The 24,315-nt window shown below is 34.7% G+C and overlaps 1 protein-coding gene across 6 annotated transcripts in view; it reads left to right on the top strand.

The window, feature by feature from the left end:
- Positions 1-24,315, top strand: part of LOC129285801 (187-kDa microtubule-associated protein AIR9) — an 83,317-nt gene that overhangs the window by 45,559 nt on the left and 13,443 nt on the right. For 4 of the 6 annotated variants that reach the window (XM_054921698.1, XM_054921696.1, XM_054921697.1 and 1 more), the window contains exons 23-29: positions 11,997-12,165; positions 12,283-12,367; positions 12,464-12,537; positions 12,622-12,741; positions 13,997-14,192; positions 14,277-14,398; positions 14,889-15,096. In XM_054921698.1, coding sequence (XP_054777673.1) covers positions 11,997-12,165; positions 12,283-12,367; positions 12,464-12,537; positions 12,622-12,741; positions 13,997-14,192; positions 14,277-14,398; positions 14,889-15,096 — 974 coding nt within the window. Of the gene's footprint in view, positions 1-11,996; positions 12,166-12,282; positions 12,368-12,463; positions 12,538-12,621; positions 12,742-13,996; positions 14,193-14,276; positions 14,399-14,888; positions 15,097-17,022; positions 18,154-18,467; positions 18,568-24,315 lie in introns of those variants that run through there. The other 2 variants (XR_008587306.1, XR_008587305.1) reach the window with 2 other exon arrangements.

Genomic DNA, 24,315 nt, shown 5'->3' with positions numbered 1-24,315 from the left:
TGTATATAATAATCTAAATATAAGAAATAAATATGAAATTGCTACTTAACTTAAAACAAAAATCAAATATTTTAAGTTTATCATGACTTAACAAGCCACATGATGCAATATAATATCAAATGATTAAAAAAATTGGTCATTTCCTAAACAAAAATTCAATAAAAAAATTAAAAATTTTTTTTTTTGAACGGTCCGGTTCTTGAAAACTGGATTTGGTTCCCGGTTTGACACTAGCCAGAAACGGCCTAACCCTGTCTTAACCTCTAAAATGGTTTTCATATATTGATCGAACTAGAATCCAGACCAGTCGACGGTCGGACCATCTGGTCCGGTTTGGTTTTAAAATCACTAGTTTCTGGAGAGCAATAGGTAGATCAAGTTCAGCAGATTGACTTCCTTGTGTTGAATCATTTGGCTCACTAGATGGATCAGTCCTTCGGTTTTGACTCTCTTGGTGCCTCAAATACAAGTTGTTCATTATCTTTTAATTTCTTCTGAGTGTACATTGATAACTCTTCCTTTTGTGGTCTTTCTTCATCTCCCTTTGTTTTCTTGTTTTTTCGAAGCTTTAGCATAAGAGAAGAGGTTGTTGAAGGTGGGGTGTTTGACGAAAAAGATGGTGTGGGTAATGATTTTGGTGAGGGCTCAAGAAGTACATATTCTGTGTAAGGTTCTGGTTCTCAAGTCTGAGATTCACTGTCCCCCTGAATTGAAAGAATTGAAATGAAAAGAGTTTCTTTATGGAAGGTAACATCAAAGCTTACATGGTTGCATTTAGAAACAGGATCAAAACATTTGTATCCTTTCTGAGTAGGCGAATAGCCAAGGAAGATGCACTTGATAGCTTGAGGTTCGAGTTTATTGTTATGGTGGATATAAACAAAGGCCTTGCAACCAAGCATGCTTTCAGCTTGTTAAGAGTTCCATCAGTCTTGTATTTTGGGGTGAACACCCACTTACAGCTCATTGTTCTCTTTTCTTAAGGTAGCTAAACAAGTTTCCATGTCCCATTCTTTTCTAGGGCTCTTATTTCTCCCATGATAGCACTTCGCCATTCAAGGATGCTTAGAGTTTCCTGTATAGTCTTAGGTAACTTCTCTTTATCAAGATTAGCAACAAAAGCCCGATATTGAGGTGAAAGTGCATTGTATGAAACAAACTTTTCTATTGGATAGAAAGTACATGAGTGAGCTGGCTTCCTCAAAGCAATAGGAAGGTCAGGATTAGTAGATTCACTTGTTCTGTATCATCTATCTTTAGGGTTTCAGAAGTTCCCTTAAATTCTAATCCTCTATAAGTATTTGCTTCAGGAGCTGCCTTTGGTTTTGACTCTCTTGGTGCTTCAGGTACAAGTTGCTCATTATCTTTTGATTTCTTTTTTCGAGCGTAAACAAGCAATTCTCCCTTTTGTGGTTTTTCTGCATCTTCTCCTCGCTTATGCTCTTTAGATGGTGGCATAACAGGAGATGGTGGTGCAGGTAGAATAGGTGAAGGTAAAGACTTAAGAGGTGATGGTAGTACTGGCTCAATTGGTGTAAATCATGGTTCAAGGAGCACTAGTTCTCGATTAGGTTCTTGATCCCAAGTTTGAGATTTATCCATGCTTTGCCCTTGAATCGAAGGATTGGGATAAAAAAGAATATCCTCATGAAAGGTGACATCGAGAGTGACAAATGTATATTTTGAGATAGGGTCAAAACATTTGTATCCTTTTTTTGTAGTAGAATAACCAAGGAAAATGCATTTAATAGTGCAAGGTTTAAGTTTAGTGCTTTGGTGGTTATATTTTGCAAGGTTGTGTAACCAAACACACGAAGTGGAAGATTAGTTTTAATATGGGATGTTGAGAAAATACTTTTCAACTTGTGGAGAGGAGTTTCAAAGGATAAGGTTCCACTGGGCATACGGTTGATTTGGTAGGTTGTAGTCAAAATGGCATCCCCCTAATAAAATTTAGGTACATTGCAAGTAAACATAAGTGCTCTAGCAACATTAAGTATATGGCAATTTTTTCTTTTAGTAACCCCATTCTGTTGAGTGTGTATAGGCACAAGAACAAATATGGACAATGCCATGTGTTTGGAGGAAAGTACTCAAATATTGGTAAAGTATTCAATGATATTGATATTTAAGACTTGAATGGTGGTGTTGAATGGGGTTTTGATCATGTTGAAGAAATTGATGAATGTGGATGCAACCTCAGACTTGTTTATTAAAAGATAGACCCAATAAACACGAGTATGATCATCAATGAAGGAAATAAACCACGTTAAGTGCGGTTAGGAGTATGAGAAGCTTCCCATAAGTCACTATGAATGGTTGTGAAAGGTTTGGTGGTGTGTATGTGGCTCTAGGAACGGATATTCTATGGTGTTTGGCAAGTTCACACACTTAATAATGAATGTTATTAACATTCAAGTTTGGACATAGGGTTGGAAACTATTGTTTAAGGTAATGAAAATTAGGATGGCCCATCCTCTTATGCCACAACATAAAATTATTAACTTTAGAGGTAAATACAGAGTTATCAACAATTGGTGATTTACCCACTCAAGTAGAGACTTTGAAATAGTAGAGCCCCTCGTACTCCTTAGCACTTTCGATTGTTGCTCCAGATGATAGGTCCTGACATACACAATGGGATGGGAGGAATTTAGCATAACAATTCGATTGCTTGGTCAATTGATTGATCGAAAGCAAATTGCAATCAAGTTTAGGCACATGAAGTACAGATTCCAACTTTGTAGGATCTGAAATTTGAATACTCCTTTTTCTTATCACAGGTGCTAGGGAACCATCTGCAATCTTCATTTTAACATGTCCAACACACAGAATGTAAGTGGTAAACAACTGATGACAACTAATCATATGATTAGATGCTCCTGAGTCAACATTCCACTTAGTAGAATCTCGGGATATCTTTAGTGCATGAAGAAAACTTCCCTTTTTTGCTACTAAGACTTGAGCTTCAGTTCTGGTTACACATGGAGACAATGTTAGGAGGACCCACATTAGTACTCCCATAATCATAAAAATATTCTCATAATAGAGAAAAGTCAGAAACCACAGCCCCATCAGGACAATGTGCACGTAGAGCTGCAAAATGGAACAAGGAGCTCGTGACAGAGAAATATTGGAACGAGAATCCCCATGCTTGGGGAATGTTGGAATCGTATTGGAAATGCCATGCCATAGATGGAGGAAGGGGTCACCATCAACGTGGACTCCTCACGCCCTGCCACGCACCATCCTGCACTCTCTGATGCCGAATAGAGCTTCGGCGTGTGTGAGTTACAAGTGCCATCAATGACAATGGCATTCTGGGTTTGGGTTGATTGGAGGCTATTGGAGGTCTTATTGTGGGCGGTGAGATCCAGATCATCCTCCTTGCTAGAAAGTATGAAGATATTGAGACCAAGCTAGAAAGTTGGCTCCAGTTAATCGATAAGCAATTGGAACACTTGGCAGCTCCTCAGAAACCCCAAACAAGGAAGACCTAGTACTGTGAGATGCGTTTTTTTTTGGTCGGACATGACTAAAACAAGGAGAGAAAGTGATTCTGAGAATGGTCCAAGTACCTAGTTCATTGGGTCTACGAATGTAGGTGGAGCATTTGTCAACTCGAAGGACATTACTAATAACTCATAGTGACCAAATTGAGTTCTAAATGTTGTTTTTGAAATGTCTTCTTTCTTAATTTTCAATTGATGATAACCTAAACAACAACAACAAGCCTTTATCCCACTAGGTGGGGTCGGCTACATAAATTGCAAGACGCCATTGCGTTCTATCATTTATCAAGCTTTTAAGAATATTATTAATTAAGAGATCGCGTTGTTTTTGAAAAACAACGATTTTTGAAAAACACAGAGCTCCTGCCAACTAATCAAAGATATCCATATCAATGTGAGGCGACGATAATTTATTCTTTATAGTTACCTTGTTAAGCTATCGATAGTCAATGCAATGGCTTAACGACCAATATTTCTTTTTAACAAAAGGAACTGGCAACCCTTAAGGGAAAACACTACGGCAAATAAATCCCTTATCCAATAACAATTGCAATTGACTCTTCAATTCTCTCATCTCAAATGGTGCCACTCTGTAACGGAGAACTAAAATTGGCCGAACACTGAAATCACATCAACTGAGTACTTGAAATCACATTAATAGCAAATTCAATTTCCCTATCTAGGGGTAACCCAGCAACTCATCTAGAAAAACATCAAAAAATTTCCTAACTATTAGAATTTGTTTCAAACTTAAAACTGGTTTCTTAGTATCTTTTATCAAGGCTAAGTACCCTTGGCAACCCTTCATCAAAAATCATTAAGCCATCAGGGCTGAAATTAAACCAATATTCTTTTTATTTAACTTATTTGCAAAACAAAAGGAGTTTCTCAAAAAATTTCAAATCTCACCACTTTCAAGTGGTAATCAACAGTGGCATGACAAGTAGCTAACCAATCAATGCCCATAATTACATCAAAATTAATCATATCTAATATTATCTAATCAACTAGGGTTTCTCTACCTTCAAGAGATACTTTACATAATTTGTATTCCTGCATAACAAAGAGAGGTTCTCCTATTGGAATAGCAATTATAAAATAATTATCAAGTTTGATGGGTTCTTTACCCAATTTCTTACAAAAAAACATAGAAATATAGGAATGTATTGAATCTAGATCAAACAATGCATATGCACTTTTAGAACATACCATAATGATCTTGTAACCATGTCATTTGAAGCTTGAGCATCGTATCGAGTCCTAGCATAACTTGGCTAGTTCAAAGTTGTTTGAGACTGTGACCTGAGATTCCCCAAACTATGTTTAAGAATTGGAGCACTAGCAGAGCAAGAAACATAAGATTTGGGCATCTCTTCTCAATGCCCTCAAGAAACATTACTGAGTTTTCTATCTTTTTTTTATCAGTTTTAGAGAAAGTAGAAGGATTTAGTTTGATAAAATCAATCAATTTCACAAAAGTTGCCTTTTCTCTAACTTCACTATAAGTTCCCTCTCATGTACCATGCTTAAATAATGAAGCACCCTTAAGAGATTTGAGATTTAAAGACTCGATCTCGGATAAAATCTCCTAATTATACTTATGACCCTGCTCTCGACCATTAAGGGGCAATTCATTGTGCGGAGTAGAAACACTATTAGATGTTCTATTACAACTAGAATTTTTACCAAAGGGACGATGTCAAAGTGGCATTTGCTATATACAAACAAACATAACAAATATTTAATTCAAGATGCAGTTATTATATAGGAAGCATGATAATTAAGGAAATGAATGATTTGTTGTTTTTTTTTTTGACATCCTAAAAGGCCTTCAATGAAATCTCAATTATTATTATGCTCGAGTTCATAATGATAATTGAGACTTCAAAGAAGAATCCTTGCTCCACGTAACCATAGAAACCAAAGCTCTGATACTATCTGTCACACCTCGATATTGAGGATATGATCGGCACGGAATATGAGATAACCTCACATTCCATAAGCCTTAATTAGTTAGAAATTAAGACAAATTATTGATATATAGTTTTTATACATATTTGTAAAATTCTTAAAGTCTTAAATATTTTATAAAAATTTTGTCAGACTCTCCGTTGTAACTTGAATCTCCTTAAATTCCTACAATAGCAAAACCAGCCAATCCATCCAATAAAGTAAAACTAGGATCTAACTATGATATATGTGGAGCACTAAGTTATAATTTCATAATATAAAATATATTTACATTAAAAGTAACTAACACATACTTCCACGGCTCAAAAAAACAATTGTGTCCCTCAGTGATTAGTATGAGATGCTGGGTCAATTTCAATATTTGAGACCAAAGAAAATTTTTCTAGTGAGTAGCGTCCCATTTGATAGTGGAAGGAAATAATGGAAAGCAATCAATAAGCCAATTATAAATTAACTAAAATAATCAATTGAAAATAATATAAACCAGGAATACATAAATACAAATTAAATTATTAACATTTAAATTCCAACTTATTAAATTTCTATGCATGCTAAACATCTCGGGATATATATATATATACACTACTCAATATAAAATCCACATATAGTAAAAAACAGCAGTTTGCTTCCTGAGATCACATTTAAAGAAAATAGTTTGAAAATCTCTTCTTTAGCAGGACTTAATCAGAACGACTAACAGGCATGGACACACAGTCCACGAGGGTAAGTAACATATTCGGCGTGGCAAGAAGTCACGAAAACAAGCGCAAGCATAAAGCTCATGAATAATAGGCGTGGATTATATCAACGAAACTACATCTTTCCTTCCGCATGTGTTAGTCGGCACACGGGACTAGCACCTCTAATGCACCCTACTAGCTAGGTGTACCATGGCGCACCAAGGGCTAACGGAACTGCCGTTAGCATTCAGAGTTCTGAACTCAGTCCCTTTAATTAAATTAAGCGTGCATGGGGTTGAAACATTTATTGAAAACTATTCCTTTCAAAATATAATATTCAACTATCAAATTTTTTTTCATTATTCTCCATGCACGAATCACCGTATTAACAACTGTCATATAAATTATAAAATCTAAACAACAAAAATGTTTAGAATAAATAATCGGTCAATAATGTATTGGATTCAAATATTCTTTAACAATAGCATAATTCTTGATGAAAATAAAACAAATTCTGCAATAAACCAATTAATATAAAAGTGAGGTAAGCAAGAAAAATAGTGTATATAATAAAAATAGGATTAACCAGTTCATTTACACAATTTATAAAGGAATAATATAAAAATTTAAATAAAAAAATTTTATAAACATTTTGCAAGAAATTACTTGGGACACTATCTACTCACCTGAAAGTTTTTCAAGAATTCTAGAGCTCGTTCGCTTTAACTTCTTATTTTAATTCCAATGGCGCCATTAATTTCCTAACAAATAAATCACAATTCTAAAATCACTTATTTATTCTTTCCCAACAAATATTTAGCATCCTAATCTCTCTCAGCTAATAAATTCTCTTTTTCCAATAAGTTCTGCCAACAATTTTTACTTTCACTTGTTAAATAATTTTCTCCAACAATTGGTGATATTTTATTGAACACCTTATACGCACATTTTTTTTTAAATTTTAACACTATAAGTTCTTCCTTCAAATCCCATATCAAAACTTTTCCAACTATTCTACAGTATTAATGCATAATACTTTTTACAACCAAATTTGCCATAAAAAATTAATTAAACTCAATAACAATATTCAAGTCCACGCTATCATCATCATGCTTTTAGTAGAAAGTTTTTTGAGCTTAATTCATCTTTTCCTCCCTACAAGTCCACTGGCAGCAACAGCACCCAAAACCAAAAAAAAAAAAAAAACAAAGAATAAAAATTACATTTAAATCACACCCTCACACATATGGTCATTAAGAAGAAGAGTTTACAGCTTCTTACCTTAATTATCAACAATGGCAGAGGAGGGAAGGAAGAAGAAAGTGCTTACGGAACAGGGGAGTGGAAATTTGATGCAAGTCAACAGCAGCACTGTTAGAGGAGGAAGGCTCTAGCATTTTCACAGTCACAGGTGTCAGTCACAATAGAAGAAGACGACGGAGAAGGAACAGAAGATGAAAGCCACGCACTCTAGACTAGTGAAAATTACAGAACCAGTGATGATGAAGAGGAAACTGGCAAGAGGGGGAAGAGTGATAAGAAGATGGTCACCGAAGGCATAGTAGCGGGGGGCTTGCCAGAAAAATCGAAGAGGAATGTGGAAAGAGAGAGAGAGAGAGAGAGTCGGTGAACCAGAATGAGAAAGAAGAATCCAGAAATTTTTTTCCTCCTTTAGTGCGTGGATTTTTGGCCAAAAGAAAAAGTATAAATTTGACTATAAAGCTTAATTGGAAAAGTTACAAAATGGGCATAGGAACAATTACAAGAAAAGGCCCAAGTAAAATTACAAGAAAGAGCGCAAATTTTTTCTATAATTTAAAACATAATAAAGTTAAATTTTTACTTAGTAAAATTCAAACTCTAAACCTTCAAGAAAGTTACTAGCTCAAGTTCTACTAAATTATTTCTCTGCTTGTTATAAAACTAATTTGAATAAAATATCAATTGAGAGAAAAAGTTTTTATTTAATTTAAAATTTAGGGTCATTACATAAATAAAGATAATTCTTCATTATGTGTCATACATGCACACCTATATAGTTTAAGTTAAATACAAATCATCTCTGAACTAATAGATACACAGATTCTTCACCATGTGGATTTGATGCCGGAGAAGTTGATAGTTGTCATAAAACACCTTTCATGTGACCCCACGCTCAGATAGAGCGCTATTGGAGCCAAATGTGAACGAGGTGCTCGGAGCACATACACATCATGTCTTCATGGGTTTGGCAAATCAAAGTGTGTTAACCCTTCCTAGGTGGTGACATCCAACTACATCAATAAAAAAGGAAAAGCAGATCTGACCCTTACTCTTTAAACCCTAGGCAAATTTTTCACGCGCGCTCCTTTTTTTATCAACCTGGCTTTGATACCATGTGGATAATTTGAGAGAAAACATATATATATATATATATATATATTCTTACTTAATCTCAATATTGTAATGCAACTAGGTATTTATACATCAAGGCAGTGCAAAAAAAATAATAACTATTAAGTACTACAAATGATTGATAAAGCCTAATGAGTAGAATATATTTACAACAGTTACAATATCTCTACATAATTAACTCCTAAACTACTGCTACTTGAACTAAGATCATCTATAAGACTAGCAACAGATCAAAATATTTAACTAATTTTCATTCCTGAAAGCACCATACAACAACACGAAGAAGCCTTATTAAATTTTTAGAAATATTGTTAATTAAAAGGTTTTGCTCAACAACTTCCAAAAGTGTTCTTTTTGGCTTCCTTCACCCTTCTTAACAGGGCTCAAAGTCATTTGTTCCGCTCTCCTCACAAGTGCTTCCTGTAATCTTTTTTGTACATATCCAAACCGTCTCAAACAATTTTCTATCATTTTTTCTTCAATAGGTGTGAGGCTCACATTTTCCCGTATGCACTCATTTTGGATTTTGTCTTTACGTGTACATATGCATATTCATCTCAACATTCTCATATCTGTTACTCTAATTTTATGCTCTTGTTGTCTTGTTAAGGCCTAACATTCACTATCGTATAATATTGTTGGTCTTATAGTAGTTCAATAAAACTTCTCTTTAAGTTTATTAGGTACCTTACAATCGCAGATAACACCTTTAGCCTTTCTCCAATTAAACCACTCAACTTGTATCCTATGTGCAATATCCCCATCAATTTCCCCATTATGTTGAATAATTGCTCTCAAATATCTAAACTTTTCCACTTGAGATATGATCTAATCACCCAATTTCACTTTCAAATTACTACTCACTGACTTTTTATCAAAATTACAGTGTAGATATTCCTTTTTACTCCTTAACTCCAATGTCCTCTTTCATAACTCAAGTTTATAATTAATCTCTTTTCTTGTCTCCACAATAAGAGCTATATCATTCTCGAAAAACATGCATTTAGGGATTTCTTCTTGATTATGCTAAATCAAAACATGTAAGACTAGATCAAACAAATAAGGGCTCAAAGGTGATCCCAGATGCAGTTCAATCTTTATAGAAAAGCCTTTTATTTTGCCGCAATATGTTTTTATACTAGTTGTTGCCCTCTCATACATATCTTGTATAGTTCGAATATAGGAAACCCATACATCCTTCTTTTCCAATACCCTCCAAAGGATTTCTTTCGATACACAATCATAAGCTTTTTCTAAATCAATGAAAATCATATGTAAGTCTTTGCCTTTGCATCAATACTTTTTCATTAATCCCCTTAACAGATAAATCGCTTCTATAGTTGCTCTACCTAGCATGAAGCTAAACCGATTCTTATAAACACCAGTTTTCAATCTCAACCTATGCTTAATCACTCTTTCCCATAATTTCATAGTATAACTCATAAGTTTAATTCCATTGTAGTTAGCATAATTTTGAATATCTCCTTTATTTTTGTAAACAGGAACTAAGGTGTTCCTCCAATCGTCAGGTATTCTTTTGGATTGTAAGATCTCATTAAATAACTTAATTAACCACCACAATCCTTCTTTGCCCAAACATTTCCACATTTCAATAAGGATATCATCAAGTCTAAGAAATTAGGATTTAGGAAAAGATATTTTAGGATCCTAGGGTTAGGGTTATGTGATTGCTTATATTAAGCCCTAATGTGTCCTATTATGATTATGGAATTAGAGCTACAGAGGTCACTTTACCATTGTTTCTACAGAAACCAAGTCATAGTTTTCCCAACTAGTTTGGACGATGTTTGCACTTTTGTAAAAGTTAAAGGGTATAGGGACCATTTTCAACCACTTATCTACGATCCAAAGTTTTCTCTGGTTCAACCAGTAACTCTTAATCATTAGATATAGAGTGTTAAAAAATCTACCACAAATAAGGAAAACTTCTGCTACATACATTTAATACTCAAGTAACTTCAAATCCATGGAATTTGATTTCGTTCCCTCTCCAAACCTCAGACTAAAAAAACTACCAAATTGTTGAGAATCAGAATATATATTGTATTTAATGTATGATATTAGGGCTAACTACATTCTTATTAGGCATATCAATATATATCTTTTGTCATTATTACTCTTTATTTCTTTGTCTTGTATACACGATTATAAATAAGACAAACTGTTGCTCAGTATTTTGACTGAATATCTTTCCTAAATCTCTCTCTTATTCTTATGGTATTAGATTAGGTTGGATGCCTAATTGATCAACACTCTACTTCAGGAAATTGTGTGTTTATTGGTGGAAACTTAATTCCCTAGAAGAGCAAGAAACAAAATGTTGTTGCAAGATCTAGTGCTAAAGCAGAATATCATGCCATGGCTTTATTGACACGTGAACTTATCTGGTTAATGAAGCTTCTTCAAGAATTGAAATATGGGAATGTCACTAAAATGGATTTGATTTGTGACAATCAGGCTACCATGCATATAGCTTAAAATCTGGTGTTTTATGAGAGGACCAAACATATTAAAATAGGTTGTCATTTTGTGTGTGAGAGAAGATTCAATCAGGTTGTCTCTCTATGAAATATGTTAGCTCCAATGATCAATTAGCAAACAAATTAACTAAAGCTCTCTGAGGTTCTCGAGTTAAGTATATTTGTGACAAGCTTGGTGTGTATGACCTATGCACGCTGGCTTGAGGGGGAGTGTTGAGAATCAAAATATATATTGTATTTATTGTATGATATTAGGGCTAACTAGATTCTTATTTGGCATATCAGTATATATCTTTTGTCCTTATTACTTTTTATTTCTTTCTCTTGTATATATGATTATAAATAAGGCAGATGGTAACTCAGTATATTTATTGACTACTTTTCCCAAATCTCTCTTATTCTCACAAACTATGGACCCAGTAAAATTCCCGCTAGTTATTGGAGATCTCAAATATGAACCTATTTTTTAATTATATTTTTCTGTTTAAGTTTTTTACTATTTTTCTGCTATATTTCCTATTATTTCATATTATATTTAGTTTAGGATCAGATTTTGTCAAATTAGATTTTATCAGTTATTGAACAAGACCTTTTGGTTAACATTTATTTAAAGATTTGGTTGTTAATAAAGTATAATGACATTGTATAATTCATATAATCAACCTCACCAAGTGAGATAAAGCTTGTTGTAAATTTCATTTTATTTTATCATATTTGAGATATCCCATTCAGAATACAGTAGATCCTCTCAGCTGAAGTAAGCTAATAAATGTATTCACTTTAATGATGATTGAATAAGAGAGAAACAGAGGAAATAAAACCTCTTTTATCCACATTTAACTAAACTGTTAACAGGAAAATTGGCATTGTTTACATTTTTGTTAACAAAGATTACTGGGAAGTGAATAATTTAATTGGCTGACATATTAATTGTGCAGACCAGCTCAGATGGCACACAAAGTGAAATTAGGGATGCCACCACTGCATCATATATGCTCTCATTTGATGACATTGGCTTCTTCATTTCTGTTTCATGTGAACCTATCCGTAGTGATTGGGCTCGTGGTCCTATAGTCCTTTCTGAACAAGTGGGACCAATATTACCTGGTAATAAGTTATTCTAGTTTTTATTTGGTTTACATGTTCTGTTTATCATCAGTTATGATCTTTGTAATATTTTCTTGTGATTCAACACTTGTTTTTTGAAATGACGTTGCAATTTAGGTCCCCCGATGTGTCATTCTCTGGAATTTCTTGGATTGATGATAGAGGGGCAACGTTTGAGCTTTAATGCTGTTTATAGTGGAGGGTCAGACTTATGCCATTCATCTTTATATGTTAAATAAGTAATATCATGACTTATTTTATCCCTTTCGTTGTTTACCCTCGTGGGATTTTTTTTTAGTGAGCAAGGAGATTGCATGTACGAGTGGTTCAGAGTAACAAACATTGGTGTAAAAGAGAAGATCAGCAATCTTGGTGAGCTTTTTATAGTTACTAGATAATGGTTTTCTTATCTACTCATTATTGTAAATTTAAATATTTGAATGTCGTAATTTGCAGAATTTCTGGATTTGACTCTTGCGGATGTTGGTGGTTGCATTGAACTGGTCTATACTCCAATATGCAAAGATGGAAGCAAAGGGAGCATAAAGAGCATTGTATCTGATGTGATATCTCCTGGTAAGATCAAGTTAAATGATTAGAGAATTTTAATGGATCTTGAAGTGTTTCTTGGAGAAGCAGAGATCAATGTGCTCAAAAAGCACGCAATATGGAAATTCTGGTGTATGATTCTGTTCTGTATTCTATATCTAATGCAGTGCACAAGGCCATTATATCTAAATAGTTATCATATCCTAGCTATGTTGGTGCCATATGGTCCCTTATATTATTAACACATCCCACGTGCTTGTTTCAAGCTTCACAGATATTCTGTTGCGTAAGAAATTTCAACATTTGAGGTACAGAATGCGTTGATCTAAATTGTAAAGCCTAGTTATGGTGGGTATTTTAATCAGTAAGGCCAACTACCATCCTCGAATGATTATTACAAGACAAAATCCATTCCACCTACAAAACTACTACATTAATATATCTTCCATCTGCTCAAGCTAGGGAGTAAATGTCTATCATCATAAATATCAGACATTCCAACACTCCGTTATCTACTCAAGCTAATTATATACAAATTCTTTCATAATTATATGCATATGCTAACTTGGGACTAAATTAATTATCAAATAGTTGGACTTTGGACTTACTGTTTACTTTCACATGAACGATCAAGACTGAGTCATGGAATTGACTTTTATTCTAATTAATGATCTGATTCCCTAATTCATGTATAATTCCCTTTCAAGATAGAACATGAGTATCTGTCTTAATCCTAAGTATATTCGAGTAGAGATTGCTGTGTACTTTCATCAACGTACTTGTCAAGACAGTTTTGCTATGGAATGTCAAAACGGTCTTGAAACAGGCTTCTTATAACGATTACCTATGTTATCGTATTCATTATATAAACTTTACAATGGCATACCGTTGAAAAGTTTGAGAAAGAATTGTATTTCTCATTCATCTAATTCATTCGTACAGATTGGGGGGAGATTTATACAAAGAGGGTGATTTGTACAATAAATGCAGTAAAATAAATGTAATAAATACAAATAGAAACTGATGCAATCAAGCCCTGATTTTCCTATATCTGATGTGATAAATCCAGATTTTCCACACATACGTTAGGGAAGTGTCTGTTACTGCCCCTAGGCCATGGCAGTTTGAAAATTTTCCAAACAGATTTATGTTTCTGCCTATTTTGGGGTTAATGAACTTTTTTCTTTTTATCATGGTTAAATTGTGAGATATTGTTTTAATTTTAACATTGATACAAATATACATGTCCCAATGTATTTTTTTGTTTGTGTTCTATGCACAGCCGATCCCAAGGGAAAGGACCTTTGGATTCCTGACTGCTGTGAGGACAGAGAGATTGCTCCACATAAAACATATTTTGGTGGAGAGGAAGGAATTGGAGAATATATTTGGTATCGGACAAAGAATAAGCTTGAAGGTTCTGTGCTGCTAAATATATCTCACTCTTCTGAAGATGTAGTCATGTGTGGGACAGAGCCGTGAGTTAAACCTTGTGCTGTGATTTTGAAAAAGATAACTTCTTAAGTTTAAACTTTTTGTGATTATTTTCTTTATTTTGTCAGAACATATAAACCTTCACTTGAAGATGTTGGAGCTTATTTAGCATTATGTTGGGTGCCTATTCGTGCTGATGGAAAACAGGGGGAGCCATTGACTTCAATTTCGAGTTCCCCAGTTTCCCCTGGTATAAATCTCTGCAGTTCTTTCTCAAAGTTCATTTCTAATATATTTATTATGTAGACCTTTTTCTTTTTGTGGGGAATAAATTTATGTAGTTACTTGTATCCTTGTTATTAGGTTCTCCAATCAAAACACCAAGTCAATGGTTCTTTAAAAATGTTGTTAGAGGCGTATCATTTTCTGCTGAAAATTTTATACCGCAAATCCTACAGCTTTTGGCTGGGAAAAAATAAAAAATAAAGCTGTCAAACTCTTCACTTATGCTTTGATTGAGGAGCTTAATATTAAGGATATAATAAACTATATATGAGTTTAGCCCTTTTTGATAATTCTTATTATGTTGGATGGTTATGACTCCAGCAGTTGATAAGCTTGACCGGTTTTTAATTTTTGTAGCATATTTCCCACCTCCAATTTCCTTCTTGACATTTGATGTCTGAGCATGTTTATGTAAGTATATGTATTGTTATCTTACTCTAAGGTGAAATTTTCAGCTCCTCCAATAGTTTCTAATGTCCGTGTGAAGAAGTTTTCGCATGGAATTTATTCTGGAGAAGGTGAATATTTTGGCGGACATGAAGGAGAGAGCCTCTTTAGCTGGTACAGAGAAAATAAAGAGGGAACCATTGAACTGATTGGTGCAGCAGTTTCTAAAACTTATAAAGTTTCTGATTCTGATTACAATTGCCGCTTGTTATTTGGGTAATTATTTTAACTTTACTCTCTTACTTTAATGTTTTGTGTAATAAAAAGTGCATGATATATCTGAGAATTTCTTTCTTTATTCCCATAGTCCAAAACTGATACAAAGTGTCAACCATATACTATGAGATCCAACCAAGAAGTCGGCAACAATACAATAATTATTAATCCCCTTAGTCACTGAAACAGTACAACAAATGTTTACAATTAAATTCTACACTTCCCTTTATCAAATCACAGATGTTGATCGTGTCCAATTTACCAACGAGTTCTTCAAATGTATGTAGTGGTCCCTTGATGAAAACACTTGCAATTTGTTCCTTTGTAGGATCTCATACAGATGACCCCTTCTTCTTCATTCTATTTGATAAAGTGGCTAATAACTTCAACATGCTTGGTCCTATCATGTAGAAGATTGAGTAAAATGTTAATGGCAGCTTGGTTTTCTTAATAAACCTTGATTGGAAGCTTTATATTGACAGTTAGTTCTTCTAACAACTTTTGAAGCCACAAAACTTCACAAATTCCTTAAGCTAAGATCTGAATTTTGGTTCTGCACTACCTCTTGTTACCACATTTAATTTCTTGGTTCTCTATGTAACTAGGTTTCCTGCACATTTTTCAAGCATCCTAGTCAACCAAAATTAGTAAACACCTCAACATTGGCTTGTTCTCTCTTTTTGAATGGTAGGCTTTTGCCTAGTGATCCCTTTTTAAAAACATGGGATTTTGTAAGAGCTTCAAGTTTTGCCACTTTAGACTAGTGCATTTGTTGACTGACAACACTCATGCAAAAGCAATGTCAACCCTTTTTTGGGTCAAGCATATTAACTACTAACTAGATTTTGATATATTTCTCAATCAATTAGTTAAGCTACATCATCAAATTGTTTTTCAGTCTTTGTGAGAGTGTCACTTGGTTTGCACCCTAACATTCCAATTTCTTCCAAAAGGTTTAATGTATATTTCCGCTAATCTTTTACTTTAAAATTTTGTGGAAGTGCTTATTCGAATCTTTCCATTCATGTCACATCATCACATATCATTGCCTATAAGAATTGTGCCATCCACATATGCAATGCCTATAATTCTTCCCACTTTATGATTTGGGAAGAATGTGTGGTTTATGTGACTATGGTTTTCCCCTTAGTTCTTTAGTAATTTTGCAAAACGTCCAAACCACTCTCTTGGAAACTACTTGAGGCCATATAATGGTTTTCTCAACATGCATACCTTGGTAGGAAATGGAGCCAAAAGTATGCTAGGAGGGAGAGCGCTAAAGGCCTAACAAGTTTCTATGGTTTCATCAATATCTCTTTTGGCTTAGAGAATATCCCAGAAATACACACTTGATGACATGAATATTATGAACAGACACAATTCACTTGAATACTTTAAGAGGTAAACCAGCTTCAAGTCAAGTAGTGGGAGAGGTTTCATAAAGTGTTTTGAAGAACTGTGATAAAAGAGAGTACTCAACTAGGCATGCTCTACATAAGGTAGATGGCAATAAGGGAAAATTTCAATGAGGACCCCTTGACCCAATTTAATTTCAGTCAAAGCCCCTAAAATTCTGAAATTTCATTGTACACATTGAAAACTAAAATGAAATTAAAAAGCTATCTAAGATGACATTAGCATCCTTAGTAAAATTAGGTACACAAATAACTCATATGAGGAAATTAACAATTGATGTGCGGAATATGAACAACTAATATAGACGGAATGTGCAACTCTCATTAACAGTATAACATGTGAAATAGAATTAATTAGGAATTATTTTAGAATTATCTTGCTCCTGATTTATAGGGATAATAAGGCGAGATTATGGGAGAAAATAAGGGGTCTTGATTCATTTTTTATTTTTTCCATATTTAGCTGACCTTGTAACCTGTATCTAATCATATAATCATATTGTTATTGAAGTAACATATACGCTTCTGATCCACGAAGCTACATGGTATCAAAGTTGGTTGATTCTGACCTTGAGAATGCTGAAGTCGACAATTGACGAAGAGGGGAGTCATTATCGAGTAGTCCAAGAACTTGTCCCATGAGTTCGGGCATCGAGACTTCCCAGCTTAACACCTATGGTGGAACTCCCCACGGGTTGAGTTCTACCAAATGGTCATTTTTCCTTATCGTGTCTGATAGAGTCAACGGACGCAACTACCGAGAATGGGCTCAAGCTATAAAGGTTGCCATTAGAGGTCGTGGCAAATTGGGCTTTATCACTAGTGATTCCAAAGCTCCAGATGGATCCGACACAAAGGCTGCAATGAAGTGGGAGACCGAGAACTCGATGGTTTCTTCATGGCTGATCACGGCTATGGCTCCATAAGTACGACGATCATTCATGTTCTTGCTGACAGTGAAGGATATCTGGGATGCAGTTCGCAAACCATATTCTTATGGTGATGACTGTGCTCGTATATACAATTTAAAAACAAAAAGCAAGCAAGTGAAGCAAGGTGATCGTGACCTTACAGAGTTCTGGTTAGAGCTAGTTGCAATATGGCCGGAGATCGACCTTGACACTGAAGAAGAGTGGTCATGTGCTCGAGATGCTGTAAGGTACAAAAAATGGATTGAGGATGAATGGGTGTTTCAATTCTTGGCTGGTCTTCATCAATCTTTAGATGATGTTCATAGCAGAATCTTAGCTCGCTCTCTACTACCTTCAACTCGTGTGTCGAAAGGTGATGCTTATTGACTCTGTTTCAGTTCCTCTTTCATCTGAACCTTTGGCTCTGGTAAGCAGGAACCTTGATCAAGGATCAAAGGAGACAAAAGGGAAGGTTTCTTGTGATCATTGTAAAAAGACTGGTCACACCAAAGATAAGTGTTGGGATCTTCATAGGAAGCCACTTGACTGGAAACCATGCAAAGGGAAGGCACGTGGATACCAAGCTGCTCCTGAAAATGCTCCAGACAAGTCTCGATCTATGCCCACAATTGATAAAGACCAGTTAGCAAAGCTCCTGGAGATGCTGCATACACTACAACGATATGAGTTATCACCTCAAATGACACATAGTGCTTTTGTTGCCAAGCAAGGTAACCATTGTGCCTTGAATACTTCCTTTCTTAAATTTCAGTGGATTGTTGATTCCGAAGCCTCTGATCACATGACTGCGGACTCCACTTTGTTCACATCATATTCTCCATGTAGTGGGCACGGAAAAATTGATACTGCGAATGGCGCATCTTCTTCTATTGCTGGAAAAGGAAGCATTACTATTTCTGACTTCTTACACTTGGATTCTATACTTCATGTACCATATGTAGCTTGTAATCTTTTGACTATAAGTAAGTTGACCAAGTAAGTTCACTGTAGTGCTCATTTCTTCTCTACTCGCTATATTTTTCAGGATCTCTCATCGGGGAAGGTGATTGGCAGTGCTGAGGAGTGTGATGGGCTTTACTATCTTGATGAATCAACCGTGAGCAATCTTTGGTCTCGTATTCAGTGTAATCTCGTGTCGACCTCTAAAAATAATGATTTTTTGTTATAGCATAGAAGAATGGGTTACCCTAGTGTCCAATATTTGAGTCGTTTGTTTCCTCATTTCTCATCAAATAAAATTTCTAGTGTTCATTTTGACACATGAATTGGCTAAACACCATCATTCTTCTTTTCCGCGCTCTGAATACAAACCTTCCAAACCATTTTCTATTATTCATAATGATGTGTAGGGTCCCTTGCATGTGCCGAACCATACTCTAGCCAAATGGTTTGTTACCTTCATGGACAATCATACTCGTGTATGTTGGGTATACTTGATAAAAGAGAAATCTCATGTAACCCAAATATTTGAATTCTGTACCATGATTCTTAACCAATTCTATACTTAAATACAAATTCTCCAAACTAATAATGGCACTAAATACCTAAACCGGGCTATGAGTGATTTCTTGAAAATGAAAGGCATAGTTCATAAAACCACCTGTCTAAATAGCCCTCAACAAAATGGCATAACTGAGCATAAAAACAAACACTTACTGGAAGTTGCTCATGCCCCTGTGTTCACAACTCACATGCCAAAATTTTTTTGGGGAGATGCTATCCTTATTGCAGCTTATCTTATAAACTGCATGCCAAGCAAAATGTTATCTTATGTCACCCTACTGAATCGTCTTCGTGAAACTCACTCCCTTAATCACCTCGAACCTAATCTTCCATTGCGAATATTCTCATTGTGTATGTTGATGATATAATCATTTCTGGTGATCATAGTGCGGAAATAATGAGGATAAAATCGATTTTGAGTCAAGAGTTTAAAGTCAAGGATCTTGGGAAGCTAAAGTACTTCTTAGGAATGGAAGTTGCAAGATCAAAGGAAGGCATTTATGTATCTCAAAGAAAATACATACTTGATCTCTTAAAGGAGATAGGTATGTTGGGGTGTAAACCTATTGAGACACTTATCGTTGTTCCAAAGAAGAGACAGAAGACCAAGACGACGGAAGAAGATTCCAATGAAGAAATTGAACTAGCTAAAGGAGATGAGGAGAAAGAGAACCCAGCAGATAAAGAGAGATATTAGAGACTTGTAGGGAAACTTATCTACCTCTCTCATACACTACCTGATGTAGCTTTCACAGTAAGTGTAGCCAGTCAATATATGTGTGAATCAAAGGAAAAACACATGGAAGCAGCATACAGGATTCTAAGGTACCTAAAAGGTACCCCTGGTAAGGGCTTGTTGTTTAAAAAACGTGATCAAAGAACTATAGAAGTATACACTGATGCAGATTGGGGTGGACACCATCCAGATAGAAGATCTACTTCTGGATACTGCTCATTTGTGTGGGGAAATCTAGTTACTTGGAAAAGTCAAAAGCAAAGAGTTGTCTCCAAGAGTAGTTCTGAATCTGAGTTAAGGGCACTGGCTCAAGGCATAATGGAAGAAATATGACTAAAACGGGTACTAGAAGAGCTTCATGTCAAATTAGATCTACCTTTAAGATTGTACTGTGATGATAAAGCTGCTATAAGTATGGCCTTGAATCCAGTACAACATGAGATATCAAAACATGTAGAAATTGACAGGCACTTTATCAAGGAGAAGGTGGAAGATGGGATAATTTGTTTAACCTTCTTACCAACAAATCTTCAAGCCGCAGATGTGTTAACCAAAGGATTACATAAGCCCGCCTTTGAAAATTGTATGAGCAAGTTAGACATGATTAGTATATATAATCTAACTTGAGGGGGAGTGTGAAATAGAATTAATTAGGACTTATTTCAGAATTATCTTGCTCCTGATTTATAGGAATAGTAAGGCAAGATTATGGGAGAAAATAAGGGGACCTGATTCATTTTTTATTTTTCCGGTATTTAGCTGACCTTGTAACCTGTATATAATCATATTATTATTGAAATAACATATACGCTTGTGATCCATGAAGCTACATAACATCATTATGAATTTGCAACTCTCATTCCACCTATATTAGTTGTTTATTTCCCATACATCAGTTGTTTATTTTCTCTATACGAGTTGTTCATGCACCTAACTTCACTTGTTTATATTTATAGTGGTGTTATGTTGTTAACGAGAGTTCTAAATTCCATTTATGTCATTTGTTCATTTTCCACACATCAATTGTTAATTTTCCTACACGAGTTGTTCATTTGTCTAGCTTCATCAAGAATGATAAAGCTATTTTAGTTAGCTCTTTAGTTTCATTTTAGTCCCCACATGTGCATTGATCATATCAGATCTTAGATTTAATTAGTTTTAATTTGGTGTTATTTGCTTTGATTGGGTTGCTACAAGCCCTAATTCTCTTACTACATACATCAACATATACTATGAATAAAAATTGAAGCTAAGAATTCAATTGCTCAGCCGATTTCTTCATGACTTAATCGTAAGTGTCATAACATTAGGTTATCATTCATGGAAAGTTAGAATTGCAAGTGACAAGGGATACTAAAATGTGGACTGCTTATTTTAGCATCCTCAAAGTAATAAGGACCTTTTTAAAATTGAGAATTCTCATTTCAATGAAAAGTCCTAGAAAGTGCAGTATAAACAACAACAACAACAAGCCTTTATCCCACTAGGTGGGGTCGGCTACATGGATTGCAAGACGCCATTGTGCTCTATCATTTATCAAGCTTTTAGGAATATTATTAATTAACAGATCGCGTTCAATAACTTCCAAAAGTGTTCTCTTAGGCCTTCCTCTACCTCTCTTAATCGGACTCAAAGTTATATGTTCCACTCTTCTCACTGGTGCCTCTCTTGGTCTTCTTTGTACATGCCCAAACCATCTCAACCGATTTTCTACCATTTTTTCCTCAATAGGTGCCACCCTCACTTTTTCGCGTACGTGCTCATTTCGAATTTTATCTTTACGTGTATGTCCGCACATCCATTATAACATTCTCATCTCTGCTACTCCAACTTTATGCTCTTGTTGTCCCGTTAGAGCCCAGCATTCACTACTATATAACATTGCCGATCTGATAGCAGTGCGATAAAACTTTCTTTTAAGTTTATTAGGCACCTTACGATCGCAAATAACTCCTTTAGCTTTTATCCAATTAAACCACCCAGCTTGAATTCTATGTGAAATATCTCCACTGATTTCGTCATCATTTTGAATAATGGCTCCCAAATATCTAAACTTTTCCACTTGAGGTATAATTTGATCTCCCAATTTCACTTCCAAATTATTGTCGAATAGTCCTTTACCAAATTTACAATATAAATATTCCGTCTTACTTCTACTCAGACGAAAACCTTTCGACTCTAATGTGCTCCTCCATAACTCAAGTTTGCAATTAACCTCTTCTCTTGTATCTGCTATAAGAACTATATCATCCGCGAAGAGCATATATTTCGGAATTTCCCCTTGAATATGTTCCGTCAAAACATTTAAGATCAAATTGAATAGATAAGGACTCAGAGATGATCCCTGATGTAGTCCAATCTTTATAGGAAAATCCTTTGTTTGACCACTAGGCGTTCTTATACTAGTTTTTACCCCCTCATACATATCTTGTATGGCTTTAATATAAGCAATCTGTACTCCCTTTTTTTCTAACGCTTTCCAAAGCACTTCTCTTGGTATACGGTCATAAGCTTTTTTCAAATCAATGAAAACCATGTGTAGATCTTTATCTTTACAACGATATTTTTCCATTAATCCCCTTAGTAGATAAATCGCCTCTGTTGTTGATCTACCTGGCATAAAACAATTAAAATCTTTAGCAAAGCAATACAAGGCTCATTGAAAGTGCAGTATGAAGGATGAAATTTAGCAAAGCAATTAAAATCTTTAGTCAATTGACTCATTGAAATAAGGTTGTAGGTAAATTTAGGAACATGAAGAAGATATTTTAAAATGATACTACCTCCATCCCAAATTATGAGAAAACTTTAGAGTTATTTTGTTGTCTCAAAATATAAGACAATTTAAAAAAAAAAAGATCTCATTAATGATGCTTTTCCAATGTTACTCTTCAAGTGGAGAGAGAATTGAAATAATATTGTAGTGTAATGATTAAGTGTGTAGGGGCATTTTTTAAAATTTATAGTTTTGTTGTGAAAAAGTAAGTTTGTAAAATATTGTTATTGAGCTTTATTGGTATGCATAATCTTGTCTTAAATTGTCTTATAATTTGTGACAGAGGGAGTAGCTTTAGAACAAAGGGTATGTAAACAAATGATACAAGCCAATCATATGGTCGGAGGCCTAATGATCTGAGAGGTTTTGGTACAGTTAGTCTTTAAGAGAATGTGATAAGTTACTGAAGATTTTGGAGGTAGAGACAGTTGACATTACTTGTTTATTTCTAGGGTGCATATAGGTAGAAGCTAGGTTTAGCCACAAGTCTGCTACTCCCTAGAATCTTCCTAAATTCATGGAGATAAATGAACAATAATAACTGTTGATTTTATTCTGATATGGCCAATACAAGGCTCATTAAATAGAAATCATTAAATGCTAGATATACCCTAATTCACCGTTGTAAAATTGTGCTCTCCATCAATTACCTCTTTTAGTCAAAGAAGTAGAAGTGTTTTTCTGTGACTAACCAGAAGATTACTGTGCAAAGAGCATTTCTAAAACCTGACCCAATCAATCATCACCCCTGGTAGTAGTCTTGGTGCTCTTATTTGTGACCTGGTATCCTCAGGGATTCTTTCAATGAATTTTTTTATCAGTAAGTTGGAAAATAGTGCCATCCAATTTCAAACCCACCACTATTTGGGCATCAAGTGGACTTGAACTCACCTTCCTGATCAAACAGTGTAGAACTGAAGCCGTTGCAAGCATCTTATTCACAATGAATGGTACAGCAGCACGAGGAGATTAATCCCTCAAAAATAGGAAAAGAATCAGGAAAAAATAATAAGCTTTGATACCCAATCAATTTGCCCATGATATTCTCTCCTGTACAACGACAACAACAAGCCTTATCCCACTGAGTAAAGTCAACTACATGGCTACATGATATTCTCTCCTATATTAAGAAATAATATGAAATAAAAACTTTCCTATTTACATTATATGTAAATCGGTCATCCATACTCTTCCTCAAGTTGGATTATAGATGCTAATTATGTCCAACTTTGTATATAATCCTCAAATGCAAGTCCATGTAATCCCTTGGTCAACACATTTGCAGCTTGGGGTTTTATAGAAATATATGTTCAATATATGATTCCTTCCTCCACTTTTTCTCTAATAAAATATCTATCCACCTCCACATGTTTCTTCCGTTCATGTTTGTTGAGAATCAAAATAGATATTGTATTTATTGTATGATATTAGAGCTGACTAGGTTATGATTAGGCTGATCAATATGTTTCTTTTGTAATTATTACTCATTATTCCTTTGTCTTGTATATATGATTATAAGCGAGACAGACTATAGCTTAGTATATTCACTTTCTACTTTTCAAATCTCTCTCAATTCCATATGGTATCGAAGCCACAAATCTGATTTTCTTTTTAGGTTTGTTCTTCACATGCCTCTAAAACCATGTGGGAATTCTTGATTTTCAATAATCCAGATACAAAGGGTCAGCTTCATACTGTGAGACCCAAGCGAGGAATCAGCAACAATAATCAACAATAATTATCTAAAATAATGACAAATCCCCCCAACCACTCTAAGGTACCCAAAAAAAAAAACATTTACGTTGAATTCTCATATTCTCTACAATATATAATAAGCTCAAGAGTTTGTTAAACTTT

Source organism: Prosopis cineraria, unplaced genomic scaffold (assembly GCF_029017545.1).
Source record: "Prosopis cineraria cultivar Desert tree isolate PC_DT_omini unplaced genomic scaffold, ASM2901754v1 PC11, whole genome shotgun sequence".
Lineage (NCBI taxonomy): Eukaryota > Viridiplantae > Streptophyta > Magnoliopsida > Fabales > Fabaceae > Prosopis > Prosopis cineraria.
Note: the sequence above shows the minus strand (reverse complement) of the source record. Positions and strands in the feature narration are given on the sequence as shown.